This window comes from Pelodiscus sinensis, chromosome 10 (genome assembly GCF_052426305.1).
Source record: "Pelodiscus sinensis isolate ZL-2025 chromosome 10, ASM5242630v1, whole genome shotgun sequence".
NCBI classification, from domain to species: Eukaryota; Metazoa; Chordata; order Testudines; family Trionychidae; genus Pelodiscus; species Pelodiscus sinensis.
In genome coordinates this window covers 54390847-54418717 of record NC_143061.1, presented here as the reverse complement: position 1 = coordinate 54418717, position 27871 = coordinate 54390847, and the positions used below count along the sequence as shown (strand labels likewise).

Here is a 27871-nt window from a genome sequence, read left to right as displayed (position 1 = left end):
AGAAAAATTATTTAATTGTTCCCATAACTTAAGAACTAGGGCTCAAGGCTCCAGAGTTCAAACCACATGTCATCCCCTCGTGCTTTCGGAACATTTTCCAGCTATGAACGTGCACAGCTCAAGGACGCTTTCTGCAGAACAGGTCACGTAACGTATACGTGTTACTGTTACAATCTGCTGAATCTGTTGGGGAGATTCCCAAACCTGCACCGTCCTCTGTGGGAGATAATCTGAGGAACTGTCCTGGATTGAAGTGTCATTAGAGGAGGTTTTGGAACAAATAGAAAAACTTAACGTTAACAAATCACCGGGACCGGATGGCATTCACCCAAGGGTTCTAAAAGAACTCAAATGGGAAATTGCAGAACTGTTAACTGTGGTTTGTAATCTATCCTTTAAATTGGCTTCCGTACCTAATGACTGGAAGATAGCTAACGTGACACCAATATTTAAAAAGAGCTCTAGAGGTGATCCCGGCAATTACAGACCGGTAAGTCTAACGTCAGTACCGGGCAAATTAGCCGAAACAATAGTTAAGAACAAAATTGCTGGGCATGTAGAAGAACATAATTTGTTGAGCAAAAGTCAACATGGTTTCTGTAAAGGGAAATCATGTCTTACTAATCTATTAGAGTTCTTTGAAGGGGTTAACAAACTTGCGGACAAGGGGCATCCAGTAGATATAGTATACTTAGATTTTCAGAAAGCCTTTGACCAGGTCCCTCACCAAAAGCTCTTGTGTAAATTACATTGTCATGGGATAAGAGGGAAGGTCCTTTCATGGACTGAGAACTGGTTAAAAGATAGGAAATAAAGGGTAGGAATAAATGGTAAATTTTCAGAATGGAGAGGGGTAACTAGTGGTGTCCCCCAAGGGTCAGTCCTAGAACCAAACCTATTCAACTTATTCATAAACGATCTAGAGAAAGGGGCAAGCAGTGAGGTAGTAAAGTTTGCGGATGATACTAACCCGTTCAAGATAGTCAAGACAGAAATAGACTGTGAAGAACTTCCAAAAGATCTCACAAAACTAAGCGATTGGACAACAAAATCGCAAATGAAGTTTAATGTGGATAATAAGTGTAAAGTAATGCAGGTTGGAAAAAATAACCACAACTATACATATAGTATGATAGGGTATGTCTACACTACAAAGTTAATTCGAACTAACAGACGTTAGTTTGAATTAACTTTGATAGGCGCTACACAGGCAAACCGCTAGTTCGAACTTAATTCGAACTAGCGGAGCGCTTAATTCGAACTAGGTAAACCTCATTCTACAAGGACTAATGCCTAGTTCAAATTAAGTAGTTCGAATTAAGGGCTGTGTAGCCACTTAATTCGAACTAGTGAGAGGCTAGCCCTCCCCAGCTTTCCCTGGTGGCCACTCTGGGCACCACCAGGGAAACTCTTCTGCCCCCCCTCCTGGCCCCAGAGCCCTTAAAGGGGCACGGTCTGGCTACGATACCCGTGCCAGGTGCAAGCCTGCCAGTGCCCAGCCAGCAGACCCTGCACCTGGCATGGCACGAACCAGCCATCCGCTCAGGGAAGGGGGCTGGAGGTGTAGGGTGGTGGAGGAGTCAGGGCAGGAGCTTGCAGATGTGAGGGGCTCACAGCCAGGGGGGCTAGGAGGAGCTCAAGGAGGAATTGGGTGTGTGGGGGCGGCAGGGGCTAGAGTACAAGTGGGGTGCTCAGAGCAGCAGATGGGAGGGCAGGAATTAGGGCAGGAGGTTGGGAGATGTGGGAGAGCTCAGGGCAGGAGGAGGGGGCAAACAGCATCACTACCAGGGCTCTAAGCAGGGAGGAGAGGGAGGGGCAGAGCACAAAATGATGGGGTAGAAAAATGGGGAGGAGAAACGATGGGGAAAGTGGGAGGGGGTGCAAATATGCCTGTTGCTCAGGTCACTGAAACTGCCTCCTTACTGCTCTGGACAGACACAACTGAGTCCCCTCCCCCCTCCGCCCCTCCCCTCCCCTCTGTTTCTAAGCAAGCACTTGGCTTGTGACAGTGAAAGTGTTACAAAGAAAAGACACAAGCAGCGACAGGCAGGTTAATCAGTTTGTCAGAGCCCCCCCGCCCCCCAATCTCCAGCAGGCCCCTGCTCAGCGTCGGCCCTTCCAAGCCTTCCCTAAGGACGAGCGGCCCCCTTAGACGGTCCGGTTGCTGGATCAGGAAGCAGGCCCAGAGCCAGTTTAAACTCAGCCTAGTGACCCCAAAACCCTTCCTGTGCCTGCGGGTGTTGGGAGATTCCAGTGTGAGGCAGGGTGGGGAGTCCCCCCATGCGGTTAGGGTCTCTCTGCTGGTCTTACAACTCAGTGACTCCCGCCCCCTCACAGAATATTACTAGCACCTGGAAGGCTGGGCTCCCACTCTCCCATGGATCACACACAATCCCAGCCCACAATGAAAACAGAAACTCCGTCCAATCAGGTTTGTCCAGGATCTTGCAGGAAATTGCCCTGTTAAGGCCTTTTTACAGCTCAGAATTGTGTACTATCGGCCTGCGCTAGCTCTGGAAACTTGGCGTGTGCAGGCACAGAGCCAACAACCTCCCATGTGGTTGTTTCCCTGTCAACCGTGGGGCTGCTGCACCTCGTCATTTAACCATGTCGTTTCACAGCCGCCAGATCCCTTCCCAGGCCCTTTGTGCCAGGGGCCCTTTCTGTGGCAGAGCCGGTCCTCTGCGGACAAGGAGCACCCCATGGGCGGCCCCACAGCTCCATGGTGGTGCAGTTGCAAGCAGGGTGAGGGCAGCGTGCCCCAGGGAAGTTCTGGTGTGGGGCAGTAGGGGCCACGTGGGCCCGTTGGGGTGGAACACGCTGGTGCAGACTAAACGCCCCCTCTGGTGTGGAGTGAAGCGCCATGTCGACAGGCCCTGACGACTGGACCCTCCTTCCATCCCAGGGCACCAAGTCGCACCCTCCCCTGAGGGGAACAAACAGCAGTCCATGGGTCTGGCTGTGTCAGGGCCCACGCCGGGGTCTGGGACAGGCTGAGGCTGGGCTACAGGCACACATAGGGGCTCCTGCCAGCCTGCTGGGACCCCCAGACTGTGGAGTATAAGGTTCGTGTCCCTCTCTTGCTGAGGCAGAATGTGTCAGAGACGCAGGCCGAAGGGAGGGCCCCGTGTCTGTCTCCCTGAATCATTACCTGAAGGTGAAGGGGGAACCTGGCATGTTGAGCACCACAGCCCACTGTTTTCCAGCTTCCTGATCACCTCTGTGTCCATTTGAATGATGGCTGTGAGCTGAAAACAGCCTATCGAGAGGCCAGAGTCTAGGGCACTGATCAGCAGCTGGCATAGAAAGGAGACGTGGAGATAGAATGACGTGGGCCCCCCACCAACCCTGGGCACCCCCAGACTCCCCAGCTCTCCTGTAGGCACACACTGCAGATGCTGAGTTTCCAAGTCCCTGCAACAGATGTTTTACACATGGGCCCCCAAAAGCCAATATTCTGCAGCTATTGGGACCCCAGAAGTTGACGTGTGCACTCCCCATGTAAACAAACGTCTGCTCTCCAATGGGCTTGGTTCTGATTTCAGCACCGTTTACAAGACCCTGGTGAAATATTTTGTAAAAATTTTTAGGGGGGAAGGAGGCAAAATTTCCACCCAGAGGCCAGTGTTTGCAGGGACCTCCCAGGGGAATTCTGATGCAGTTTAAGAACATAAGAACAGCCATTCTAGGTCAGAGCATGTAGCCCAGAGCCCTGTTTTCCGACTGTCATGGGGTCTCCGCTCACACAGGACTGGTAGCCAGGTAGGCCTGTTACCTGCACAGCCTGCCTCTGATAGGAGAGCCAGGGCGGTATCTATAGAAGGGACCTTTTAGGTGGGTCTGTATGACCTGGAATCCTGGGAAAGAAATGAAGAGATGCTATGGGCTGGGGATGGGTGACGCTGGGCAGGAGAGGAAGGGTCTCTCTGGGCTTAGCTATGTCAGAGGCAAAGGAGACGATACCTGCCCCTCCCACGGGTAGACATCTGGAGTGGGGGAGTCTGTGATGGGGCATCCAACTGACACAGACTGGAGTGGAGTAGGACTGAATCCACAGCCAGCACCTGGAGGAAGAGCCAGGGAGCAGGAAACTGAGTGCTAACAGGCTCAGGGAAGCTGGAAATTTGCCCTGTAGAGGCTGATGCCCATAAACTGCAGTCACACCCAGGATAGAGGGAGGAGCGTCTGGAGCGGATTGAACCAGAACCAGGAGCTGTAGGAAGCTGGGCAGGGCAGGGCAGTGAGGGCTGGGAGAGGAAAGAACAGGAGGAGCGCTGCGGGACCGGGCTGGTGGGCAGGGAGGAGATTTGGTTCCGCAGTGGCGAGGGGCTGCAGGGCAGAGCGAGAGAGAGGACGGGACGGAGGGAGCGGCAGTGAACAAACCGTGGAGGAGAGGGGGCCTGACGCGCTAACCCCCAGGCTGAGCGGTGGGAGGCACCAGACAAGAGGTGAGTGGAGCGCCTTCGGACTCTGCCTTGGTGGTGCCAGGTGCATCGGAAGGCAGGAGCAGAACAAGGCAACGCTGAGTGGTCCTGTCATCCCATCCCAACTTGGGGCAGCCCATGTGTTCCTGCGCCTCCGAGCACGGGGCTCCCCTCCGGGCCCTCCTGGCCAACAGCCAGTGAGGAACCTGCCCTCCCACGACCTACCTAATTCTTTTGTGAGCCCAGCTCTGCTTCTGGCTTGTGCACGTCCCCGGTAAAGAACTCCACAGGCTGCCTGGATGTTGGGGGGGGGGGGTAGATTTCCCATTTTCTTTCCCGTCTAATCCACGGTTCCTTTCTATGGTGCCTCAGCCCTTTTTTCAATATTTTCTCTCTGTCTGTAAGACAATGTCTTAACTAACACCTCTGCCCTGCTTAGACAAGATCACCCAGCATGTAAGCACAGAACAAAAGAATCCCACTCAACCTGCATGTGTTTGCACATGTTACTGCAGTCTGCTATAAAATAGAAAGCCGAGACCTCTTAAGAAGCAAGAGCTGGTAGTTAAGCTGGGCCGGCCAGCACCAGTCATTCGTGTTTCATGAGGTTCTACGTGTATGTGGTGCATGTTTGTGACGAAATGTAATTGTAACTGTTATTTTCAAATACAAATTTTGTATGTTATTGATGATTTTTTTAAAAATCAACAAAATCCAGTTAAAATTTAAAAATCTGATTTTTGTATCTACCCTGGAAATAATCCAAAGCAATAACACCATTCGATATCCTGTCTTGTTGTATTTGTGTCCGAGTGACCATCAATGAATCACTGACACTGACTTTCTTTTTATTAAGAGTCATCTGTCCAAAGACAAGGAAGAATGTTGAAGGGGGTCAAAATAGGGCTCGGGATCACTTTTGTCTTTCTCCTGGCCTTTGTCTATAAACGTTCCCAGCTGCCTGGCTGCCTCTACTCATGCAAGCCGAGTCCTGAGCTATTCCCAATGCAAAAGGATGACGTGAGCCAGAGCAGTGGCATCATCTTTGTGGAGAGCACAGACCGTCTTGATCCTCCTCCGTTGGTTTCATGTTCTGTGGAATCTGCTGCCAGGGCCTACCCCAACAGACCAATTCGTTTCTTCATGAAAGGTCTGAAAAATAAAACATCAGTGGATTCAGTTTCCACTTCCACAGCCTTCGCTCTTCTGTCTGCCATGGAGAATGTCTTCCTTCTTCCTCTCCACATGGAAACTGTTTTCCAGGATACACCTCTGCTCTCATGGTATCATAAGGTGAGAGGAAATATTAAGGGGAAAATATTTTTTTGAACAGGACTGAAAGTAGAAGTGGAAGGAAATGAAGGATTTGCATGCACTTATTCACATTTTGAAGCTGTTGTCATTGTGCTGCACCGAGTGTGGACCCCTTTTTCCATGACACTTAGCCATGCATTAGTCAAAATATCGATTGAAATTGTTATGGACATTGCACAGTTCCTGAAGGCAGGAGTTAGGGCAAATGGACCATTCCATCACAATGCTGACAATCCTATTTTCTCGAAATGGTGAACCACCCTCTTTTCCAAAAAGGCAGGAGAAATTTGTTGTTGTATTTGAAAAATGTCAGTGAGCATGAATGTAAAGTGAGGATTTATAGCTGGGGAAACGTGACTTTAGTGCTTGGTGAAGGTGCCTGATAGTCACGAACATGTCCGGGCACAAGATTTAGAAGCGAGAGAGAAATTGAGAGGTCAATTTGGGCAGCGAGTTCCTTTCAGAAGGCTAGCTTTGAGAGTTCACTCCCCTTTGAGTTATTGTTTTGGACTGTTTGAAAACACAGGCTGGCATCCTCTTAAATGTTAAGAGCTAGGATCACCAAAGTTGGTAGAAAGCTTTCTCTTCTCATAACTTAAAGGAAGGTCAGGGTGAGGTTGTGCCAGGAAAACAGGATGTGCCTGGAATGGGATTGTGTCTCAGAAAACCACATAGAAAAGAGAGAGAATCACCAGGGAGGTGCAAGGAGCTGCCATGGGGGGAGCTCCCCTCCCTTGTGGGGACTTTTCCAGCCCTGAGTCTCCCACCCGTCATGCGCTCTTTAGGAAATGCAGGGGGCAGAAGCTCCTTTCCTCCCGGTTCATGGGGGGACATTGCTGGCTGTTCCCCTTTGTCAGGGAGCGAGGGGGAAGTGCACAGTTGGCTGCATTCCTCCCTCTGGGTTGGAAGTAGAAAGTACAGATGACTGTGGACCTGCCCTAGCCATAGGACATGAGCCCTTCCCCCAGGTGTGCCCGCTGGAACTATATCAGCCATGGAGAGACACTTCTCACCTGGTCCCAAGCTGCTACAGTGAGAGAGGGCTGCGGTAGTCCTCCCTCCCTGCCCCCACATCACTCAAGGCCTGAATTTCTCTCCCTTCTTATGCTCTGCAAAGATTGCCAGGAGGGGCCCATTCCAAAGCCCTCGAATTCAATGAGAATCTCTCCGTTGATTCACACAGGATTTGGGTTCGACGGTGAGTGTGTCATTTGAGATGGGGGACTGTTTGGGGAAGCAACAGCTAATCATTAATGGTAATGAAGGGTAACAATGATGAAGGGGAACTGCATACATCTGAGGTGGTTAGTTAAACAGAAAAGAAAACGCACGGTGTCAAAAGTGACATCTGCATGGAGACTTTTAAAGTCACCGGACTAGAGGCTCATCTTAAATGCAAACCCCAAATTAAAAAAAAAATCACTGTGGCTGAACAACAAACTATATGAAGCAGAGACTGAGGGAAAAAATCCTTAAAAAATGGAAGTGAAATCCAAGTGAAGACAGTGGAAAGGAGCATTAACTCTGACAAGTGTAAAAGTTCAATTTAAAAAAGCCCAAAAGATTGTGAAGAACAGCTCGCCAAAGTCTCAAAAAGTAATAGTGAAAAGGAGATTAGAAGCAGGAAGTCAACTAACCAAACGGTGGGGCCACTGGATGATCGACATGCTAAAGACGCACTCAAGGACAATAACGCTATTGTAGAGAAAATACATTAGCTCATTACATCAATCTTCATGACTGGCAATGTGAGGCAGATTCCCAAACCCGAGTCACTGGTTGTAGGTGAGAAATCTGAGGCTCTGTTCCAGATTGAGGTGTCATTAAAGGTGTTTCTTTGGAACAAACAGTTAAGTTAAACTATAATAAGACGCCAACAGCAGATGGCATTCACCCAAGAGTTCTGAAGCAACTCAAATATGAATTTGCAGAACTACAAACTGTAGTGACAGCGGGGTAGCCATTTTAGTCTGCATTTTCAAAAACTAGGAGTCCTGTGGCACCTTAAAGATGAACAAATTCATTTGGGCATAAGCTTTCCTGGGCAAAGATGATGCATCTGACGAAGTGGGTCTTTGCTCACAAAAGCCTATGCTCAAGTCAATCTGTTCGGGTATATCTAGTCTACATCTCTCTGTCGCCAGAGGGATGTAAATTAGACATACCGAAATTGCTAAGGAAGCGGGGATTTAAGTATCCTATGCTTCATTAGAATAAAAATGGCCACCGCTTTTTGCTAACACAGCACTTTCCCAGCAAAAAGCAGCAGTCTAAACGGAGATCCGTTGATAAGGAAAGCCTTTTCTGACCGCTCCTTTATGCCACATGCTATGAGGTTTACAATGTCTGTGCAGTGTGCAGTGGCAGTTAAAAAAGCAAACAGAATCTTGGGAATCATTAGGAAAGTGATAGATAGAAAGACAGAAAATACATAAATCCATTCTGTACCCGCATCCTGAATATGGCATGCCGGTGTGGTTTCCTCATCTCACAAAAGATATATTGGAATTGAAAACCTTCAGAAAAGTGCAACAGAAACGATAATGGATAGAGAACAGATTCTGTCTGAGAAGAAATTGGGACTTCTCAGCTTGGGGAGGAGATATCACTGAGGTCAGTAACAGTAAGTAACAGTAAGGAAGTGATATTTACTCCTTCTTATTACACCAGAAGAAGGGGTCACCAAATGAAAACAGGCAGCAGATTGAAACAAAAAAAGAAAGTATTTCTTCACACAGGGCACAGTCAACCTGCATTTTTGACCAGAGGATGTTATGAAGGCCAAGACTATAACAGGGTTCAAAAAAGAACTATATAAAATCATGGAAATTAAGTTCATCAATGGCTATTGGCCAGTAGGGGCAGGACATTGTTCTGTTCACTCCCCGTGGAGCACCTGACATTAGTCACTCTCTGAAGACAGGATACTGGGCTAGATACTGAGTGTTACCCACTAAGGTCGTTTTTATGTTATTATTCTCAGTACTTTATATTGGTTGGAGGTTTCCAACCAATTGTGCCTTGGACACACTCGTACAATGACACCAAACAAAAGCTACATCTGTTCTTGTGTTTTTCCAGCACTGTGTCACGCCCGCAAAAAGAAAAACGTCCATTAATTATTGAAGGGATTACAGTTAGGACAGACACAGCTGAGAGTTTTCTACAGGACATAGCTAACAGGAGCAGGTTTTGAGATATTTCAAAGTGGTGTTAACTACATCTCTGTGGTCCTTTTCCAACTCTACAGGTTAATCCAGCCCAGGAAATGTACTGGAGACATGTCAGCGCTGACGGTATCAGGCTTGCACTCATCTGGAAAAACGGTGGGATCTACATGGACACTGATGTCATCTCCATCAGGCCTATTTCACTGGAAAACTTCCTGACAGCTGAGGATGTCCGGTTCGCCGGCAATGCGATTTTTGGCTTTTCTCGCCATCACAAGTTCATCTGGGATTGCATGGAGGATTTTGTTCAAAACTACAGAGGAAATGTTTGGGGCCACCAAGGGCCCAGGTTACTGACAAGGAGGCTCAAGGCATTGTGCCCTGTAACCAGTTTCCGTAACGTGGAGGATATAAACTGTCAGAACATTTCCTACTTACATCCTCAGCGTTACTACCCCATCCCCTGCGTAGAATGGAATCGGTACTTCCAGGTCTGGGAGAAAAGCCCCGACTTCAAGAACTCCTTTTCTCTGCATGTGTGGAACTTCATGAACCGGCAACACAAACCTGTGGTTGCAGGAAGTAACACCTTAATGGAAAATCTCTTCAAAACATACTGCCCCAGCACGTACAGGGCCCTTATTCAAGGCCCAGAAGGCAGTGGTCCATAGGCAACAAAACAAGACTGAATGACGGCATCTAGCAGAACAAGGTGACTCTTCCAGCCCTTATGATCCTGGGACTAAAATAAATTGTGCGCAATACGGATCGCCTCTGAATCAGTGACTCTCAGCCTTTTTTCTGTCTGCTGGTGACTTTGTAGGACAGAACCTCTCAGAAGTCACCTCTTCTCCTTAGATTCCTGAGGGCCTAGTGAATTTTGTAGGAAAGCAAGAGTGTAAATACAATCGGGGATGACTTAATAAGTATGTCTTGTCCTTTAGGGGAATGTTTCCCAAACCACCTAAGTGAGGGTATGTCTACACTACAAAGTTAATTCGAACTAACGGACGTGCTAGCACCCAGCTAGCAGACCCTGCACCTGGCACGGTTCGAGCCAGCCACCCGCTGCCACCCAGCCCTCCCCCTCTTCCCGGGACTAGGCTGACGGCTCCCGGGAGCTTGCCTGGGACCGCAAGAGGTGGGCACCCGCCTGGTCTAGTGCAGACATCGTGGACCTTGTCCACGACCTCCACACTAGGCACAGGAAAGTGGCTGTCTAGGGCAGGAGAGCTGCCAGTCTGGCCACCCAGGAGCAGGTGTGCATGGAAATCAAGGTGGTCCACTGAGACCCCCAACCCTGAGTTTACAATGGCCGTACTGGGTCAGGCCAAAGGTCCATCTAGCCCAGTAGCCTGTCTGCCGACAGCGGCCAACACTAGGGACCCTGGAGGGGATGGACCGAAGACAGTGACCAAGCCATTTGTCTCGTGCCATCCCTCTCCAGCCTTCCACAAACTTTGGGCAGGGACACTACTCCTACACCCTGGCTAATACCATTCCATGGACCCAACCTCCATGACTTTATCTCACTTCTCTTTAAACTCTGTTCTAGTTCTAGCCTTCACAGCCTCCTGCAGCAAGGAGTTCCACAGGTTGACTCTTTGATTTGTGAAGAACAACTTTCTGTTACTAGTTTGAAGCCTGCTACCCATTCCTTTCCTTTGGTGTCCTCTAGTCCTTCTATTATGGGAACTAATGAAGAACTTTTCTTTATGCACCCTCTCCACCCCACTCATGCTTTTATAGACCTGTATCCTATCCCCCCTCAGTCTCCTCTTTTATAAACTGAAAAGTCCCAGTCTCTTTAGCCTCTCTTCATATGGGACCTGTTCCAAACCTCTGATCATTTTAGTTGCCCTCTCCTCTCCCACCCTCTCTCGTCCCCTCTCCCACCTCCTTTTCCCAGTCTCCCCAAGTTTTGTTCAATAAAGAGAGATTCTATTTTTGACCACACGTTTTCTTTATTTTGTACATCAGGAAGGGGGGCTAGGGAAGGGTAAGTGGAAGGAGGTGAGGGAGGAATGGGGTACGAGCCCCCCATGGGGAGGACTGGGCTGGCTCTGCGGGCTTCTGGGGGTGGAAGCTCTCCTGCAGCCCCCCAATTGCCCCCTCTCCCCAGATGGCAGCCTGCGGCAAGTGCAGCCGGTCTGATGGCCGAGTGCTGTGATGTGCCCAGTGTGGGCACTCAGGGCACTCCAAGCCAGGACTGCTTTGCAAGTGGGGCACCCCTGAGAACTGTCTGTCTGGGGTGGGGGTCGGGTCCCTTTAAGCACAGCCCTCGGCTAGCCTGAGGCAGCAGCTCCACGCTCTAAGTCCTCATCTGATGCCCTGCCGGCACTGCTTCCGGCCATCCTTAACCCCGGTTCAGGGTCCACTTAATGTGGACATGCTAGTTCGAATTAGCAAAACGCTAATTCAAACTAGTTTTTTAGTCTGGATCCGTTAGTTCGAATTAGCTTAGTTCGAATTAACTAAGTTAGTTCGAATTAGTGCTGTAGTGTAGACATACCCTGATCTAGGAGCCTGAGTCCTATTGTGAAAAGTCATATTGGCTTTGAATTCCAAAGCTTCACTAAAAATCAGGCCTTTGGTGCCTACAGATGCCTGTAACTGGTTTTGAAAATCCCATTGGTCATCTGTGCTCCCCTTGAGGTGCCTAAATGCCTTTCAGAATCTGTCCCCTTAGATGTGTTTGGAAATTTTACCCAGTCACTTGCTGTGAGTGTCTATAGCACCTTGTGCAATGTGCCTGAGGCTTCACCCTGCTACTGTAACATGGATGTTCAGTAACTGTGAATACAATACAACAAATAGTCTGGTAGCACTTTAAAGACTAATGAAACATGTGCATGGTATCCTGAGCTTTCGAGGGCACAGCCCACTTCTTCAGATGACCAGAGTGTTAGAGATCTAGGATTAAAATAAATAGGGGAGAAGGGAGGGAAAGCGTGGGGATGGGATGCAGGGGACAGAAGGAAATAAATGGGAGTGGGAAAACAAGAAGAGGCAATGCGTATAAAAACAACAAGGAGAAAGCCGAGCTTGAAACAGTAAAACAAAGAGTCTATAAGTGCCTAAAGACTGGATAGTCAAAAGAGGCAAAGAAGAATCATAGTAGTCAATTAGAGAGGAAGAGTACTTACAGGAGATACTACACAGATGAAGAACCATTGGCACCATCATTGTTTGATAGGTTGATAATGTCCCAGCCATCCAGTATCTTTATTTAATCCGTTAGCTTGAATCCATTACCATGAGTATCAACCTTGTGAATGAATTGTAATTCCAGTCCTTTCCTGTGTATTTGGCTTGTGTAATTGGTCTGTAACAAAACAGCCACTTGAAGATCTATTAATGAACTAGCCAACAGCCCATCCTAAGACGGGATTTACGGGTCTCTCCTCTACATCCTATTCCCTTTCAATCTCACACTTCTCTCCTGAACCTCCGGCCTCTCGTTCCATCTCTCTCTCCTCCTCCTACTTCCTCCCCCTCTCCCTGTCTCAGCTCTCCTCCACCTCCTGCCTCTCTCTCCATCTCTCTCTTTCTCTTCTCCCCCTCCTGCCTCTCACTCTCTCTTTCTCTTCTCCTCCTCCTCGTGCACGGAGAGCACAGAGCCCAAACGGCCGCTTGCGCCACTTGCTCCCGCGCAGTGGCCCAGTTGAGTGGCGCAGAAGTCGGCCGAGCGCCACGGTGAGAGGCAACAGAACCGCCCACAGGGAACAGCCAGCGTTTCAGCGTTACAGAGTCACAGACATTGGGATACTATATATATGATGCCCAGGCAGATTGAAGTGTTCCCCAACAGGTTTTTGTATGTTCCCTTTACGGATATCTGATTTGTGTTCCTTAATTCTTTCCTGTAGGGACTGTCCAGTTAGTCCAATATATATTAAAGTGGTGAATTGCTGGCATTTGATGGCATAGATCACATTCCTGGATGCACAGTTAAATGAACCTCTGATTTGGTGGCTTATGTGGTTGGCTGCAATAATTAATGCGCTTGTATAGATATGTGGGTAGAATTGGCATTGGGGCTGATTGCAGGGCTGGGTTCCTGGATGTTGAATAAAGGCAAATGTAGTACCCATCTTTAAAAAAGGGAAGAAGGATAATCCAGGGAACTACTAACTAGTCAGCCTTACGTCAGTCCCCGGAAAAATCATGGAGAGGATTCTGAAGGAATCCATTCTGAAGCACTTGGAAGAGGGAAAAGTGATCAGGAATAGTCAACATGAATTCACGAAGGGCAAGTCATGCCTCACCAATGTGATTAGCTTCTATGATGAGGTAACTGGTGCTGTGGATATGGGAAAGTCAGTGGATATGGGAAAGTTAGAAAAACTTTTGATACTGTCTCCCACAATATTCTTGCCAGAAACTTAAAGAAATATGGATTTGATAAATGGACTATAAGATAGATAGAAAGCTGAATAGACTGTTAGGCCCAATGGGTAGTGATCAAAGGCTCGATGTCAGGTTGGCAGCCGGTTTCTAGGGGAGTGCCCCAAGGATCGTTTCTAGGACCGGTTTTGTACAATATCTTTGTTAATGACCTGGATGAGGGAATGGATAGCACCCTCAGCAAGTTTGCAGATGACAGTAAGCTAGGCAGAGAGGTAGCTATGCTGGAGGGAAGGAATAGTGTACAGAATGACCTAGACAGATTAGAGGATTGGGCCAAAAGAAATCTGATGAGGTTCAATAAGGACGAGTGTAGAGTCCTGCATTTGGGACGGAAGAATCCCAAGCATTGTTACAGGCTAGGGATCGAATGGCTAAGCATTAGTTCTGCAGAAAAGGACCTGGGGATTACAATGGCTGAGAAGCTGGATATGAGTTAACAGGGGGCCCTTGTAGCCAAGAAGGCTAATGGCATATCAGGCTGCATTAGGAGGAGCATTGCCAGTAGATCTAGAGAAGTGATTATTCCCTTTTATTCAGCTCTGGTGAGGCCACATCTGGAGTATTGTGTCCTGGCCCCCCCCACTATAGAACGGATGTGGTCACATTGGAGAGGGTCCAGCGGAGGGCAACCAAAATGATTAGGGGGCTGGAGCGCATGACCTATGAGGAGAGACTGAGGGATTTGGGTTTGTTTAGTCTGCAGAAGAGAAAAGCGAGGGGGGATTTAACAGCAGCCTTCAACTCCCTGAAGTGGGGTTCCAGAGAGGATGGAGAGAGGCTGGTCTCAGTGGTGGCAGATGGCAGAATGGGAAGCAATAGTCTCAAGTTGCAGTGCGGGAGGTCTAGGTTGGGGTATGTCTACACTACCCCGCTAGTGCGAACTAGCGGGGTAATGTATGCATACCGAACGTGCAAATGAAGCCCAGGATTTGAATTTCCCGGGCTTTATTTGCATAAGCCGGCCGGCGCCATTTTTAAATGCCGGCTTGTTCGAACCCCGTGCCGCGCGGGGCTAGATAGTTCGGACTAGCAAGCTATTCCGAACTATCTAGCCCGTGCCGCGTGTAGCCGCGCGGCACGGGGTTCGAACAAGCCGGCATTTAAAAATGGCGCCGGCCAGCTTATGCAAATAAAGCCCGGGAAATTCAAATCCCAGGCTTCATTTGCACGTTCGGTATGCATACATTACCCCGCTAGTTCGCACTAGCGGGGTAGTGTAGACATGCCCTCGGAGATTAGGAAAAACTATTTCCCTAGGTGGGTGGTGAAGCACTGGGATTGGTTCCCTAGGGAGGTGGCTGGAAAATAATCTAATCTGCTGGTTTGTCCTGGGGCTGGAGATTTGCATCGTTCTCACCGGCACTGGGGCAGCGACGGGAAAGTGTCTGTGCAGCGAGAGGCAGGTTCTTGCACCCGGGGTTTCAGCAGGAACAGACCCAGCCTGTTGAATACACAGCAGCTGTCTGCCCGGCAGCACCCAGGCGCCCGCGAGTGCGAGAGGGCTCTAGTCAGGGAGAGTGAGGTGCCCAGAGGTTTATCCCTCTCATCCCCAGTGTGTCTGGGCCTGCTGGGGAGAGGGGGCTGTGGACTTACCTCAGGGTTTTGGTGGGAGTAACAGAGGGCATGCCATAGGGGCTCCCCCCCCCTTTTTTTTTTGTATTTCCAAGTATTCCCTCAGCCAAAACTCTCCCTGGCTGCATACCCAACTGTGCACTTCAGGGTGTGGAGCCTGGTTCTGAAACTGCTGATCATGCTGCCAGCCTCTTCCAGCCGGCAGGGAGTGACACCCCTGCTTTCCCCCTGGGGATGCAAAGGGCTGAAGAGTTCCTATTGTGCCGGCCGATTCCCTTGGGATCTCTGTGACTTACCCAGCCCGGCGAGACGGCCCCTCCCGGCCCCGGGGCGCAAGAGACGCGAACCACAACTGGCCCTGCAGAGGCAGAGTTTGCAAAGCGCCTGGCCGGGCGGCTTGGGGTGATGGGCACAGAGGGTCACAATGTGGCTGCAGTGGCACCGGGCCCTGCATAGCCACTGGGAACAGGGAGGGTTTCCCGCACTGTAACCCTGCAACCTCCCCCCCACCGGGAATTCAAAGCCACCTGGGAAAGCAGCTGCCAGCGCGGAGTCTCCGCAAAATCCGGGTTCCCGTGGGCCGGCCCCAGGAGAAAACCCCACTCAGCCCGGCCCGGCTGGCCCCACCCACGGAAAACAGCCATCCCCGCTTCCCCACCCCACCGTCTGGGCATCTGTGAGGAAAACAAACTGCAGAGTGCAACCCATACCCATGGGAGCCACAGGAGCATAAGTTAATTCATTCAGTTACCATGTAGATGTGAGTTTCAAAGCAAGTTGACTGACCTTGTGTTCTATAACTGGCTAATAACATAGTCACCCGATCCTAACGGGTTAATAAGCTCAGGCTACTTCTACACTGCAGTGCTATTTCGAGATACTGGATTATCCCAAAATATCTATCACACGTCTTAAGAGAAGCTCGTTATTTTTGGCTCGCTATTCCGATGTTAAAGTGTAGCCACGAAGCTAAAGTGTAGCTTTATGCAAAGTCATGTGTATGCTGCCGGCCACCCTTTCTGAGATCAGAAAGGACCTTGACCTTCTGGTAAAGCTACGTCAGCCAGAATATTGTGTCTAAAGTCGATTCCAAGGCAGAGATAGAGTCTGATAATTTTTTGTTTTATGTTTTAAAATTAGTATTGTCAAACAAGTAAAAGGGCATGATGATTGGGTGGTGAGGAGGTGAGGTTTAATTGTAATTTGATATTCCTGCTTAAATAATCATATTGTGTCTATGTACCAAAGAAATCAATTCTGGTTTGTGCGTGTGAATGAGGCATGTGTGTTGCGAGAAAAGGATGAAGGCCAAACATTCTAGAAAGAAGCGGAGGACAGATATAAAAGCGCCAGGAGATTGCGGTATGCTCCCACCGAACTGCGGATGATGGGCAAATAAAGATGAGGCAAGCACCTATCCATTGGGACAAGATAGCTGTGATATGAGAGGAACAACGTAAGCAAACAAACGCTTCAAAGCGCAGTTGATTACAGTATAATGTAAAACTTACCGATCCCAGCGAAGTAAAACGACTATGAAAAGGGACAACTTTGGCATGAAACTTTGGGGTACGTCTTGCCAAGGACGGGAGCATCGGTCTGGACTGCCAGAGCCCCCGCTCCTCCAGTTAGCCGTGGACTGGTAAATATAACGTCAACTGGTGGAACAGTGTGCGTGTGCGTGTCTGTATGTGTGTGCATGTGTAAGCATATGCTAACAGCTTTGATGTGGTATTTTCAATAAACAGAGAATATTGCCTTTTGCCCCTATAAATATCACCCCCTCTCTCCCGCTTCTTGCAAGCATAACAAAAGAGCAGTTGCCATGAGTCAGCAATGAAATGAGGATCTTAGAATAAAAGACCTGAGAGACCCATGCTCAGAGAAAGAAATCACTTCCAGAAAGAAAGCCACTAAGTGCGAACTGCAATCTTTGCTAATGGACAGAGATGCTGCAGAAGAAATCTCAGAGCGCAGGAGGTTTTGAAAAAAGCGGAGCTCGATTAGGAAGAAATATTTGCCGAGATTCATGTAAGGGAGAAGCAAAGGAGCGCTGAGCTGGAGAGAGGAGCTGCTGAAAGAGAGAAAGAAGTCCAGGCCAGGCGAATAGAGCGACCAGCAGCAGAGGAGAGACTCAGCGAAGCTGAGCAGGGAGTTGCCAGACTAAACTCCAGATCAAGGGGGAAATGGGAAGAGCGGCAGAGACGGTATCCGCTTGGGAGTCGTGTGTCACTGTGTTGCTCTGTGCTTTAATGATGACATGGCAGAAATGTGCAATCCGGCTGATGTCATAACCCAGCCCCCAGAGGAGTCTGAATGCAACTCTGCTGTCCCCTGTGACTACCAGGGAGATTTGGGAAGGAGGGTCGGGGGGGGGGGGGAATTGACTTGGGGCAGTTGTCTATGTCTAGCCAATTTTACTGTGACCAAGTGGAGAGTTTCTCTCAGTGTCTGCCTGGGGGAGAGAGCTGTGTGTCTGGCAGGAGGTTGCTGAAGGCCTGTGTCAGGCTCAGAGGCGAGGCTGGAATTCATTCAAGGACAGGAGGAACTCAGAGATCAGGACGATGTTTCTGTGCAGCAGATTCCAGTCCGGCTGAAGCCGTGACTGAGGAAAAGATCAAGTTTGTGGCGCTGCTGGACGGAGGCCTAGTAAAGCTTGTGGAAGAGAAACCTGCCCAGGAAGAACCCGATTTGTTGCAAATAGCTCTGTAGGATCAAGCCCCGGTGTGTGGAGACCAGCTGGAACTAGCCAAGGCGCTGGGACAGAGGAGAGACTGTCCCCAAAGGTTGGTCTGTGTGGAGCAGAAGCAGCTCGGCTGGGAAGGCAGAATTTCTCTCCAGTGCTTTGTGTGTGGAAGTGGCCTCTTAGTTCGTCATAGCTGAGAATAACACAGCTGTCCCACAAGTTAACCCTAAAATGCTCGCCCGCCAATGGTATTGAGCCAAGGATGACAAAAAGAACGGTACATGTGCGCTTGCAACGGATTTGTTCTTGTTGCTGGTTTCCACTTTTGTAACCAATGTGCTGCTGCTACCCAGAACTGTAAACCTACCCAATGCGCATGATCTTTTGGTAAAATCCCGGAACATGTTCAGATTGGCACGTAATGCCACACCGTACGGTAAGAGATCTAGTAATGCTTATATTTCCCAGTTGTTGGTGCCTATAACTTGTGTTGGAACTTATCACGAGAGAAGGCATTCCACACTTAACGTGCTATATGAGCAGGGAAACTGAGGCACACCGCCATCTTGCTTTCATGGCTAAATTCCAGGATTCCTACATTATGGAGAACATGAATATCTATATTCACTTGGTGTTTATTTGGTTCCAGACATTGGCCAGAGCTTCTAGAGAGAAATTACCTTTAGCTTTTGGCCGGCTCACCTAAGAAATCATATATAGAAATCATGGTACAAAAGAAGATCAAATCCACTGTTGTTTTAAGCAATTATTGCCTTGCATTTGTCACAAAGTTCAGGGATATTATGATGATCATATTGAACCTTACAATGATGAACCCTGTTTTAGACAAACATGGTTTTCACAAACCTTTCCAGTCACACGCTGTTATTTCTAATACTGAATTAGAACCTGTAGCAATACAGAGGCAGGCATGGGATAGCCCTGTGACACACGCAGCCATGTTACTGGCATCCCTTCCGGCATCACTTTGGCCGTGGTGGGGTGACATTCTTGGCTTCTTGATGTGAATGTGCAGAATTTTGTTGTACCTGCCGTTGTAGGTTTGCTCAACGTTTTGTACAAAGTGGGTCAAGGGAGGTGTCTATTGAAAGCTGATACTTTGCTGGTTGTGTTTCTACTATTCATGTGCATGTCAGAGTCTTCTATGTAGAGTGATAAGTATTGGCCATGTTCTGACATTCTAAGTATTTGCTTCAGAGAGATATCAACAGGCTTCACCCGCCTATTGTAACAGGGTGGCTACTCAAGTGAATTAAAGTTCTTGACTGGCAATGAACCTTAACTGTTGCCAATACACATTTGAGGAATGTTGCTGTAAACCTCAGCCTCTTCTTTCTTTAATAAACCTTTAGAGGTTAGATTGAAAAGAACTGGCCCAGCGTATATCTGCACTTGCCCCCTAGTTAGGACTAAGGAGGCAAATGAAGCATACCGAAGTTGCTAATGAAGCTCAGGATTTAAATATCCCACGCTTGATTAGCATATTTGCGGCCTATCGTCATTTTTAGAAGCTGGTAGGCTGAATTACTGTGCCACGTGTAGACGCCATATTCCATCAGAAAACCCTTCCCTCGATTTAACTGTTACTCCTCGTTCAATGAGAAATAACAGATAAATCAAGGAAAGGGTTTTCTAACGGAAAACTGCATCTACACACGACGCAGTAATTCGGGTTACTGGCTTTTTTAAATGGCGTCCGGCTGCGAATATGCTAATCAAGCGCGGGATATTTAAATTCTGCACTTCATTAGCAACTTCAGTATACATCATTTGCCTCCCCAGTCCAAACTAGGGGGCAAGTGTAGGGTGCAAGAGCATACCCCCAGCGTGCTCTTCTGGATAAGCTCTGAGGCTGTGTCTAGACTACATGCCTCTGTGTCAGCCGACGGTCAGGGCTCCCTGTATCTGTCCCTTAAGACCGGCTGAAGTTCTTTTAAATTGTGCCTGGTTCTGTTACAGCAACTGAAGGAGTCAGGTTAAAACTTAAACAGTTACAGGTTTATTAAAGAAGCTTATAAATCATATGGTTACAATGGCTATTGTTCTATTTCTTAACTACTAGCAAAATATAGATCTTAAAAATGGTTACAAAAAAGATAAAGATAGAAAAATAGAAATAATGGTACCAAGTAACAGCTTACTCTTTCTATGTGTACACTTAAGACAGAGGACCACATCCAGGTACAATTTTTACCCCCTTCTGTGCCTCTCGACTCCAGCATGTCAGGCCGGGGCCGGTCCCTCAATTCCTAGGAAAGACGAAAATACGAGGTGGGCGTCCCCATAGAACCTCGGGAGGTCAAACACCTAACCCGACCAGCAGGTAGAGGGTAGAATGTCACTCAAAGTGAGTGTGTGCTGGGCCCATCTTATATACCCATGGGGTCACGTATTTCTCTTTCTTGTCTGTAATGCCAATTGATGCTGGTCTGTCTGCTGTGAGACCAGTTCTTACAAGGGAGTTGTGAACTTAATTTACACTTGTAAGAGAGAATTGAGATGATTAAATTGGAAGTACGGGACATTGTTTTCTCAGTGGGAAATTCCTCTCCCAGGGACTGTGTGTGTGTTCGAATCAACATAGGTGCCAGCCGCAGCCTCGAGGCCAGCTTATTGCCTTAATCGCTCTCTATCCACATATCTGGTTTTTTTTTAGCTCCTCAGGATCAGATGAGCCAGCATAGACTATGCTGATATTATTGCTCCTTCTCTGCCCTGTGCTTCAGAGAGGCAAATAAGATGGATGATATGGGGTTAGTCTGTCTGGCTACACTCTGTCGTCAGAGGCATGTAGATTAGACACATAGGCAAAGGCAAATGAAGCCGGGATTTAAATGATCGCAGCTTCATTTAAATTTACATGGCTGCCACGCTGAGCCGACAAACAGCTAATCAGCTGTTTGTCCGCTCAGCGTGCTAGTCTGGACGCTCCCCTGCTGACATCAAAGCACTTTGTCGGCAGCCCCATTATTCTTCGTGGGATGAGGTTTACCGGGGCTGCCGACAAAGGGCTTTGATGTCGGCAGGGGAGCGTCCAGACTAGCGCGCTGAGTGGACAAACAGCTGATCAGCTGTTTGTCGGCTCAGCGCGGCAGCCATGTAAATTTAAATGAAGCCGCGATCATTTAAATCGCGGCTTCATTTGCGTTTCCCAAAACAACAAATCTACATGGCTCCTTCAACGGAGCCATGTAGTTTAGACGTACCCTGAGGTATAAATTGGCCTGAGAATGGAGCTGGTCCTTTAGCATTGGAAGAACCTGTTTGGAGTTGGTGCGATTGGTTTTCATAACCTCTCATCCATGTAGGGTGCCGTGCTGGCTGAGACAATGGGAAAGCTGGAGTGTCTGAGGGGATTCTCAGTGCGGCAAACAGAAGTGCTCTTTTTGACTGGTTCAGTGCGCATTTTAGTGGAGGTCCTCCGCTCTTGGGCTGTAAGTAGCCCCATTTCTAGCATTCACCCTGATTTGACCCTCTCATCGGTGTCCCCAGAACCCGTGGCTGCTGGTATTTGCGTCAGACTGGGGGAAAAATACTCAGCAGCAGCCACACAACACACCACAGAAACACTTCCCCAGGAACCTACTCCTGCAACATAGCCCATTGCCAGTTCTGTCCACACACCCATACTAGCAACATCATCACAGGAGCTAACCACATACGCCCCAACATCAGGGGCTCATCCACCTGCACATCCTCTAATGTGATATGTGCCATCCTGTGCCACAATGCACCTCTGCCATGAGTATTGGCCAGACCAGACTATCTCTGCACCAAAGGATTAATGGACCCAAATCAGACATCAAGAATGGGAACATACACAAACCTGTACCTCTCTATTACTATTAAACCTGTAGAGGAACATTTTAACCTCCCTGGACAGTCAATAATGGATGTGAAAGTAGCCATCTTTCTACAAAACAATTTCAAAACCTTTCTCAATGGGAGACAGCTGAACTAAAGCTTCAGGGGGCAGCCAAGTGAGTCTGAACAGAATAAACTTAGAAAACAACAAATGGTCTGGTAGCACTTTATAGACTAACAAAACATGTAGATGGTATCATGAGCTTTCATGGGCACAGCCCACTTCTTCAGATGACCGGGGTCTTGAATTTAGGATGTGCAGACCCACAATAAATAGGGGAGAAAGAAGAGGGGGAAGGAGAAAAAAGAAAGGGAGCGGGAAACAAGAAGCAGAGGGTATAAAAATATCAAAGGGAAAAACAAGTAGGCAGGACTGGCAATCTATAAACACCTAAGGACTGGATAGTTAAAAAAAGCTAATCTTTTTTTTCCTTCCCTCCTCTCCTCTCCCCTCTCTTCTCTTTATTTTGGGTCTGCACGTCCTAAACTCAAAACTCCGGTCATCTGAGGAAGTGGGCTGGGCCCATGAAAGCTCCTGATACCATTTACATGTTTTGTTAATCTGTAAAGTGCTACCAGACCATTTGTTGTTTTTTAAATATAAGCTGAACTAACGTTCATTTGCAAATTCAACACAATCAATTTAAGACTGAATAAGCATCTTAACTGGTTAACGCACTACTCTTTTGATAGTCTCATCTCCACATCAACTGCTGTGAATGAGTCACTTCCATCCGGATTTGATTAACGCAAGTAACGTCTCTCTTTTGTTGTCCTTATAGGTAGTCGCTGCCTCTGTATCTTCCACTCCGATTCACCTGATGAAGTGAATTTTACCCATGGCCACTTGTGCCTTATGAAGTCTGTTGGTCTCTAGGGACATGTCTACACAGCAAGGCTAAAGTCAGAATCAGCCACACTACTTGAGTAACATCGATTGCGTAGCTTAAGTTGCAATAGCTTATTTCGGATTTTGGCACTGTCTGCACAGCAGGAAGTCCGAATTAGAGCACTCTTCCTCCAACTTCCCTTACTCCTTGTAAAGTGAGAGTTACAGGAGTCGGAGTAAGATGTCCTTCAGCTCGACATTATTTCAACATTATGTCAAAATAACTGTTTTCTGTGGTCATAACATCAGCTTTTCTGAAATAATCCTGCTGTGCAGATACAGCCTAAAACGCCATAGGACTCCTCCTTGCTTTTGTAAATACAGACTAACCCAGCTAACACCCTCTGACTTATTTTTGGAGTAAGACCCATTGAATTCACCGGCTCTTCTCTTTTTTGAGAAAACGAGTACAGAATGGGGTTCCCTTTGGAGAGCTGAGTTCTGCAGAAGTAAAACAGGGAATAGACTCATGGCATCACTATTGTGGTCTGTAGCCATCATGTTCCTAAATATGGGGTCTGTCTTATGTAATATAACATATGAAAACGACATACGGTGGCAACTGGCAACTGTAGATTTCTCTTACTGCAGTTTTCTGTATTGTGTAGTTGGGGGAGCGATTCTAAACCTAGTTCACTAATTGAACAAGCCATAAGGATTTGCGAAGCTAAAACTTTTTTTCTATCAACACCCAACACAGCAAACAGCTTGGGAATTTACTCGTCAAATCACATTTATACGAAACAGCACAGAGAGGGTGCTTTGCCAAATGAATCTGCCCAATCTGTGTGTCTTTGCATGTGTTCCCGCAGTCTGCTGAGAAACGGAAATTGTAAGGCGAGAACTCTCAGGAAGAAGAGCAGGTAGTTAAACAGGGCAGATTAGAGCCGTTCATTCCCGTTTTATGAGGTTGTAAGTGTATGTCCAGCATGTTATTGATGAGATGTAATTGTAACTGTTACTTTGAAAACACAAAATTTAGTATTTCATCGATTTTAAAGAACAAAAAAATACGATTTAAATTAAAAAACTGATTTTTAATATATTTTTTTAATAATTGCTTTGTGTCCACCCTGGAAATTATCCAAAGCAATGACACCATTTGAAATCCTGTCTTGTCTCCCAGCGGTAATGAAAGATTCACTGACACTTTGTTTGTTTTTGTCAAGATTCGTCTGTCCAAAGAGAAGCAAGAATGTTGAAGGGGATCAAAATAGGGCTCGCACTCACTTTTGTCTTTGTCCTGGCCTTTGTCTATAAACGTTTCCTGCCGCGTGGCCACAGCTTCTTTTGGACGCCGAGTCCTGAGCTCTTCGCGACACAAAAGGATGATGTGAACCAGACCAGCGGCATCATCTTTGTGGAGACCACATACCGCTTGCAGATTCCTCCGTTGGCTTCATGTTCTGTGGAATCTGCTGCCAGGGCCTACCCTGACAGACCTGTTCTTTTCTTCATGAAAGGGCTGAAAAATAACACATGGCGGGATTCAAGTTCCAATTCCACAGCCTTGGCTCTGCTATCTGCAATGGAGAATGTCTTCCTTCTTCCTCTCCTGATGGAAACTGTTTTCCAGGAGACACCTCTTCTCCCATGGTATCATAAGGTGAGAGGAAACACGAAGGGGGAAATATTTTTGAACAAGATTCAAAGTAGAAGTGGAGGGAAATGAAGGTTTTTACACTTTATTCAAGTTTTGAAGCCGTTGTCATTTTGCTGTACAGAGTGTGGGCCCCTTTTTCATGACATTTTCCCATGCATTAAATATTCATTGGAATTGTTACGGTCATTGTCCATTTCCTGGGGGCAGGAGTTATGGCAAATGGAGCATTTCCATCGTCATTTCAGTATTTATATTGTCTCAAAGTGGTGAATCCCCCTTTTTCCAGAAAGGCAAGAGGTCGATTCAAATGTTTTTGACACATTTCAGGCATCATGAATGTAAAGTGAGGATTTGCTGTTTGGGAAATATGATTTCAGTGCTTGTTGAAGGTGTCTGGGAGTCACGGAAATGTCTGGGCACAAGATTTAGAAGCAAGAGAGAAATGCAGAGGTCAGTTTGGGTGGGGTGTTCTAGTCTTTACCAGCTCCTTTCAGAAGGGTTATTTTGAGAGTTCACTCCCCTTGGAGTTCTTGCTTTGGCCTATTTGAAAACACAGGCTGGAATCCTCCTAAACGTTAGGAGCTAGGATCACTAAAGTTGGTAGGAAGCTTTCTCTTCTCATAACTTAAAAACAAGGTAAGACTTCAGTTGTGCCAGGAAATTGGGATGTTCCTAGAATGGGATTGCTCCTCACAAAACTGTACAGAAAAGGCAGGTGAAAGGAGACACCGGGGTGAGCTCCCTTCTCCCCATTGGGGACTGCCCCATCTCTGGACCTTCCCCTAGGTGTTCTTTAGAGGGAGATAGTGTCCCCCCCCCGATTCAGAGGGGGACATTGCTGGCTGTTCCCCTTTGTCAGGGAGTGAGGGGAAAGTGCACAGTTGGCTGCATTCCCCACTCTGGCTGGGGAGTACAAAGGGCAGATGTACCTGGACCAGCCCCAGCTGGGGACATGCGCCCTTCCCTCTGTTTTACTGGCTGGAGCTGGAGCAGCCATGGAGAGATGCTTCCCACTTAGCACCAAGCTCCTGCAGTGAGAGAGCGCTGGGTTAGTCCTCCCCTCCCCAGCATCCTGAACCCCTCCTCCCCAGGTCCAGTATTTAAATGAAGAAAATCAAGAATTAGTTGAATTAAGGCCCTGAGCCAGGCCGGGAAAATCTTCTAGTTCGTTTGTAAATGAAAGCAGGGAGTCGTGGGAATGAGCAAGCACCTGGCTGCAATATTGGTACACCGGCCCGCCCTGCCCCCAATAAGGCCTGAAGTTCTCTCTCACTTTTTATCCTCTGCAGAGATTACCAGCAGAGGCCCCTTCCAAAGCCCTCAAAGTCAGTGAGAATCTCTCAGTGGAATCATAGGGACTTTTGGTCAGTCATTGCGTGTGCCAATTGACATGGGGGGCTGTTTGGGGGAAATTACAGTTAAGGGTTAGTGATAATGAAGGGTAATAATAATGAAGGAGAACTGCATAAAACTGAAGCAGAAATGAAAAGGCCCAGTGCCAAAACTGACATCTTGACAAGCAATAAAGTAAAAGAAACAGTGAGAGGCAAAAAACAAAACGAAACAAAATAAAAGAAACTTAACAAAAGGGAAGTGAAATCCAAGTGAAGACAGTGGAACGGAGCATAAACTCTGACAAGTGTAAAAATACAATTTTAAAAAGCCGAAAAGAATGTGACGAACAGCTCGCCAAAGTCTCTAAAAGTAATAGCGAAAAGGACAGTAGAAGCAGGAAGCCAACTAACCCACCAATGGGGCCACTGAACAATCCAGATGCTAAAGGAGCACTCGAGATAAACGGATCAAACAGATAAATTACCCTGTAATAAGACACCCCACACCAGATGGCATTCACCCCAGAGTTCTGAAGGAACTCAAATATGATTTTGCAGAACTACTAACTATAGTGTCAGCGGGGTGGCTATTTTAGTCTGCACTGGCAAAACCAATGAGGAGTCCTGTGGCACCTTAAAGACAAACACATTTATTGGGGCATAACCTTTTGTGGGCAAAGAGGATGGATCTGATGGGCAGGAATAGTGTCCCTACATTCTGTTCACTCCCTCTGGGGCACCTGGCAGTGGCCACTGTCTGAAAATAGGATCCTGGGCTAGATACTTAGTGTGACCTAGTATGGCCCTTGTTATGTTACTAAGATTCAGATGTTATAATTCTTGGGTGTTTCCTTGGGGTTTCCTGTGCCTGGGACACTTGTACAAAGACACTGAACAAAAGCTACATGTGCTCTTGCCTTTTTCCAACAGTGTGTCACACCTGAGCAAGAAAAACGGCCGTTATTTGAGGAAGGGATTACAGTTAGGACAGACACGGCTGAGAGTTTTGTAGAGGACATAGCTAACGAAAGCAGATGTTGAGATGTTTTGAAGTGGAGTCAATTGCATCTCTGTGATCCCTTTCCACCTCTGCAGGTAAATCCAGCCCAGGAAAGGTACTGGCTTCATGTCAGCTCTGACGCTAGCAGACTTGCCCTCGTCTGGAAATACGGTGGGATCTACATGGACACCGATGTCATCTCCATGAGGCCTATTTTAATGGAAAACTTTGTGGCGGCCGAGGCTTCCCAGGTCTCCGGAAGTGCGATTTTTGGCTTTTCTCGCCATCATGGGTTCCTCTGGGATTGCATGGAGGATTTTGTTCAAAATTACAAAGGAGACATTTGGGGATACCAAGGGCCCAGCTTACTAACAAGGAGGCTCAAAGCGTTGTGCACCCTGACCGATTTCCATAATGTAGAGGATATAAACTGTCAAAACATTTCCTTCCTGCATCCTCAGCGTTTCTACTCCATCCCCTACTCGGCTTGGAATCGGTACTTTGAGGTCTGGGAGAAGAGCTTCAACTTCAACAACTCCTATTCCCTGCATCTGTGGAACTACATGAACCGGGAACACAAGCGTGTGGTTGCAGGAAGTAACACCTTAGTGGAAATTCTCTTCAAAACACACTGCCCCACCACGTACAAGGTCCTTATTCAAGGCCCAGAAGGCAGTGTTCCATAGGCAACAAATCAAGACTGAGTGACGGCATTAGCAGAACAACGTGACTCTTCCAGCCCTGACAGCCCTGGGACTAAATCAATTGTGCACAACACGAATCTGCTCTGAGTCAGTGACTCCCAGCCATTTTCTGTCTGTGAGTGACTTGGTAGGAGAGAACCTCTCAGAATCCATCTCTTCTCCCAAGGTTCTCCAGGAGTGAATGAAATCAGTAGGCAAGCAAGGGTGTAAATACCATTGTGGATGACTTGATAAGCACCTAAGTAATCTGGGAGCCTGAGTACTAGTGTGAAAGGTCACATTGGCTTTGGTGTCCAAAGCTCCTCTGAAAATCAGGGCGACTCAGGAACCAAAGGGCCAGATGTTCAACAGCGTTTAATGCCTAGAGATGCCCCTAAGTGTACTAGAAAATCCCATTGGGCATCTGTCCTCCCCCTCAGGTGCCTCAATGCCTTTCAGAATTTGTTCCTTTAGATGTCTTTGGAAATTTTGCCCAGCCACTTGCTGCGAGTGTCTATAGCACCCTGTGCAATGAGCCTGAGGCTTCGCCCTGCTACTGTAATATTGATGTTAAGTAACTGTGAATACAATAACGCTCCATGAACAACAGCCCACACCTCCCGCCTCCTCCAGATGTTCACTACGATTGTTTGTTTTCCTTCTCCTTTTCTCCACCCCGCACAGTGGGTGCAGGCAGGAGGCTGCTCCAGCCCTGCAGAACTCACCATCCCTGACATGCCACAGACAGGGGCAGCTCCCACTGGTATGAAACAGCCCCTGTATGTTGCCCCGGAGACCACTCCTGCCTGTCCAGGGCGGATCGGACCTCCCAGCCCCAACCAACCCATCCCATATAAATCGGTTAACTTTCAAAGTAGGGTAGCTCCTCTGACTGCCAGAC

At 47.7% G+C, this 27871-nt stretch overlaps 2 protein-coding genes across 6 annotated transcripts; both read left to right on the top strand.

Annotated features, from left to right (window-relative positions):
* The first annotated feature begins 515 nt into the window (after positions 1-515).
* Positions 516-22356, top strand: LOC102460256 (alpha-1,4-N-acetylglucosaminyltransferase-like). Its single transcript, XM_089780937.1, has 4 exons — positions 516-4448; positions 5281-5717; positions 8989-9620; positions 22244-22356. Exons 2-3 carry the CDS (start codon positions 5307-5309, stop codon positions 9577-9579), a joined length of 1002 nt encoding a protein of 333 aa, XP_089637063.1. The 5' UTR covers positions 516-4448; positions 5281-5306; the 3' UTR covers positions 9580-9620; positions 22244-22356.
* Positions 15032-27579, top strand: LOC102459544 (alpha-1,4-N-acetylglucosaminyltransferase-like). 5 transcript variants are annotated; one of them, XM_089780931.1, is made up of 4 exons: positions 22246-22364; positions 23163-23213; positions 23520-23956; positions 26383-27579. In XM_089780931.1, exons 3-4 carry the CDS (start codon positions 23546-23548, stop codon positions 26971-26973), a joined length of 1002 nt encoding a protein of 333 aa, XP_089637057.1. In that variant the 5' UTR covers positions 22246-22364; positions 23163-23213; positions 23520-23545; the 3' UTR covers positions 26974-27579. The 5 variants fall into 5 exon arrangements, with proteins under 5 accessions (XP_075793382.2, XP_089637059.1, XP_089637057.1 ...); XM_075937267.2 differs by lacking the exons at positions 22246-22364; positions 23163-23213 and adding an exon at positions 15032-18012; XM_089780933.1 differs by lacking the exon at positions 23163-23213 and having other exon boundaries at positions 22244-22364.
* Positions 27580-27871: the final 292 nt, after the last annotated feature.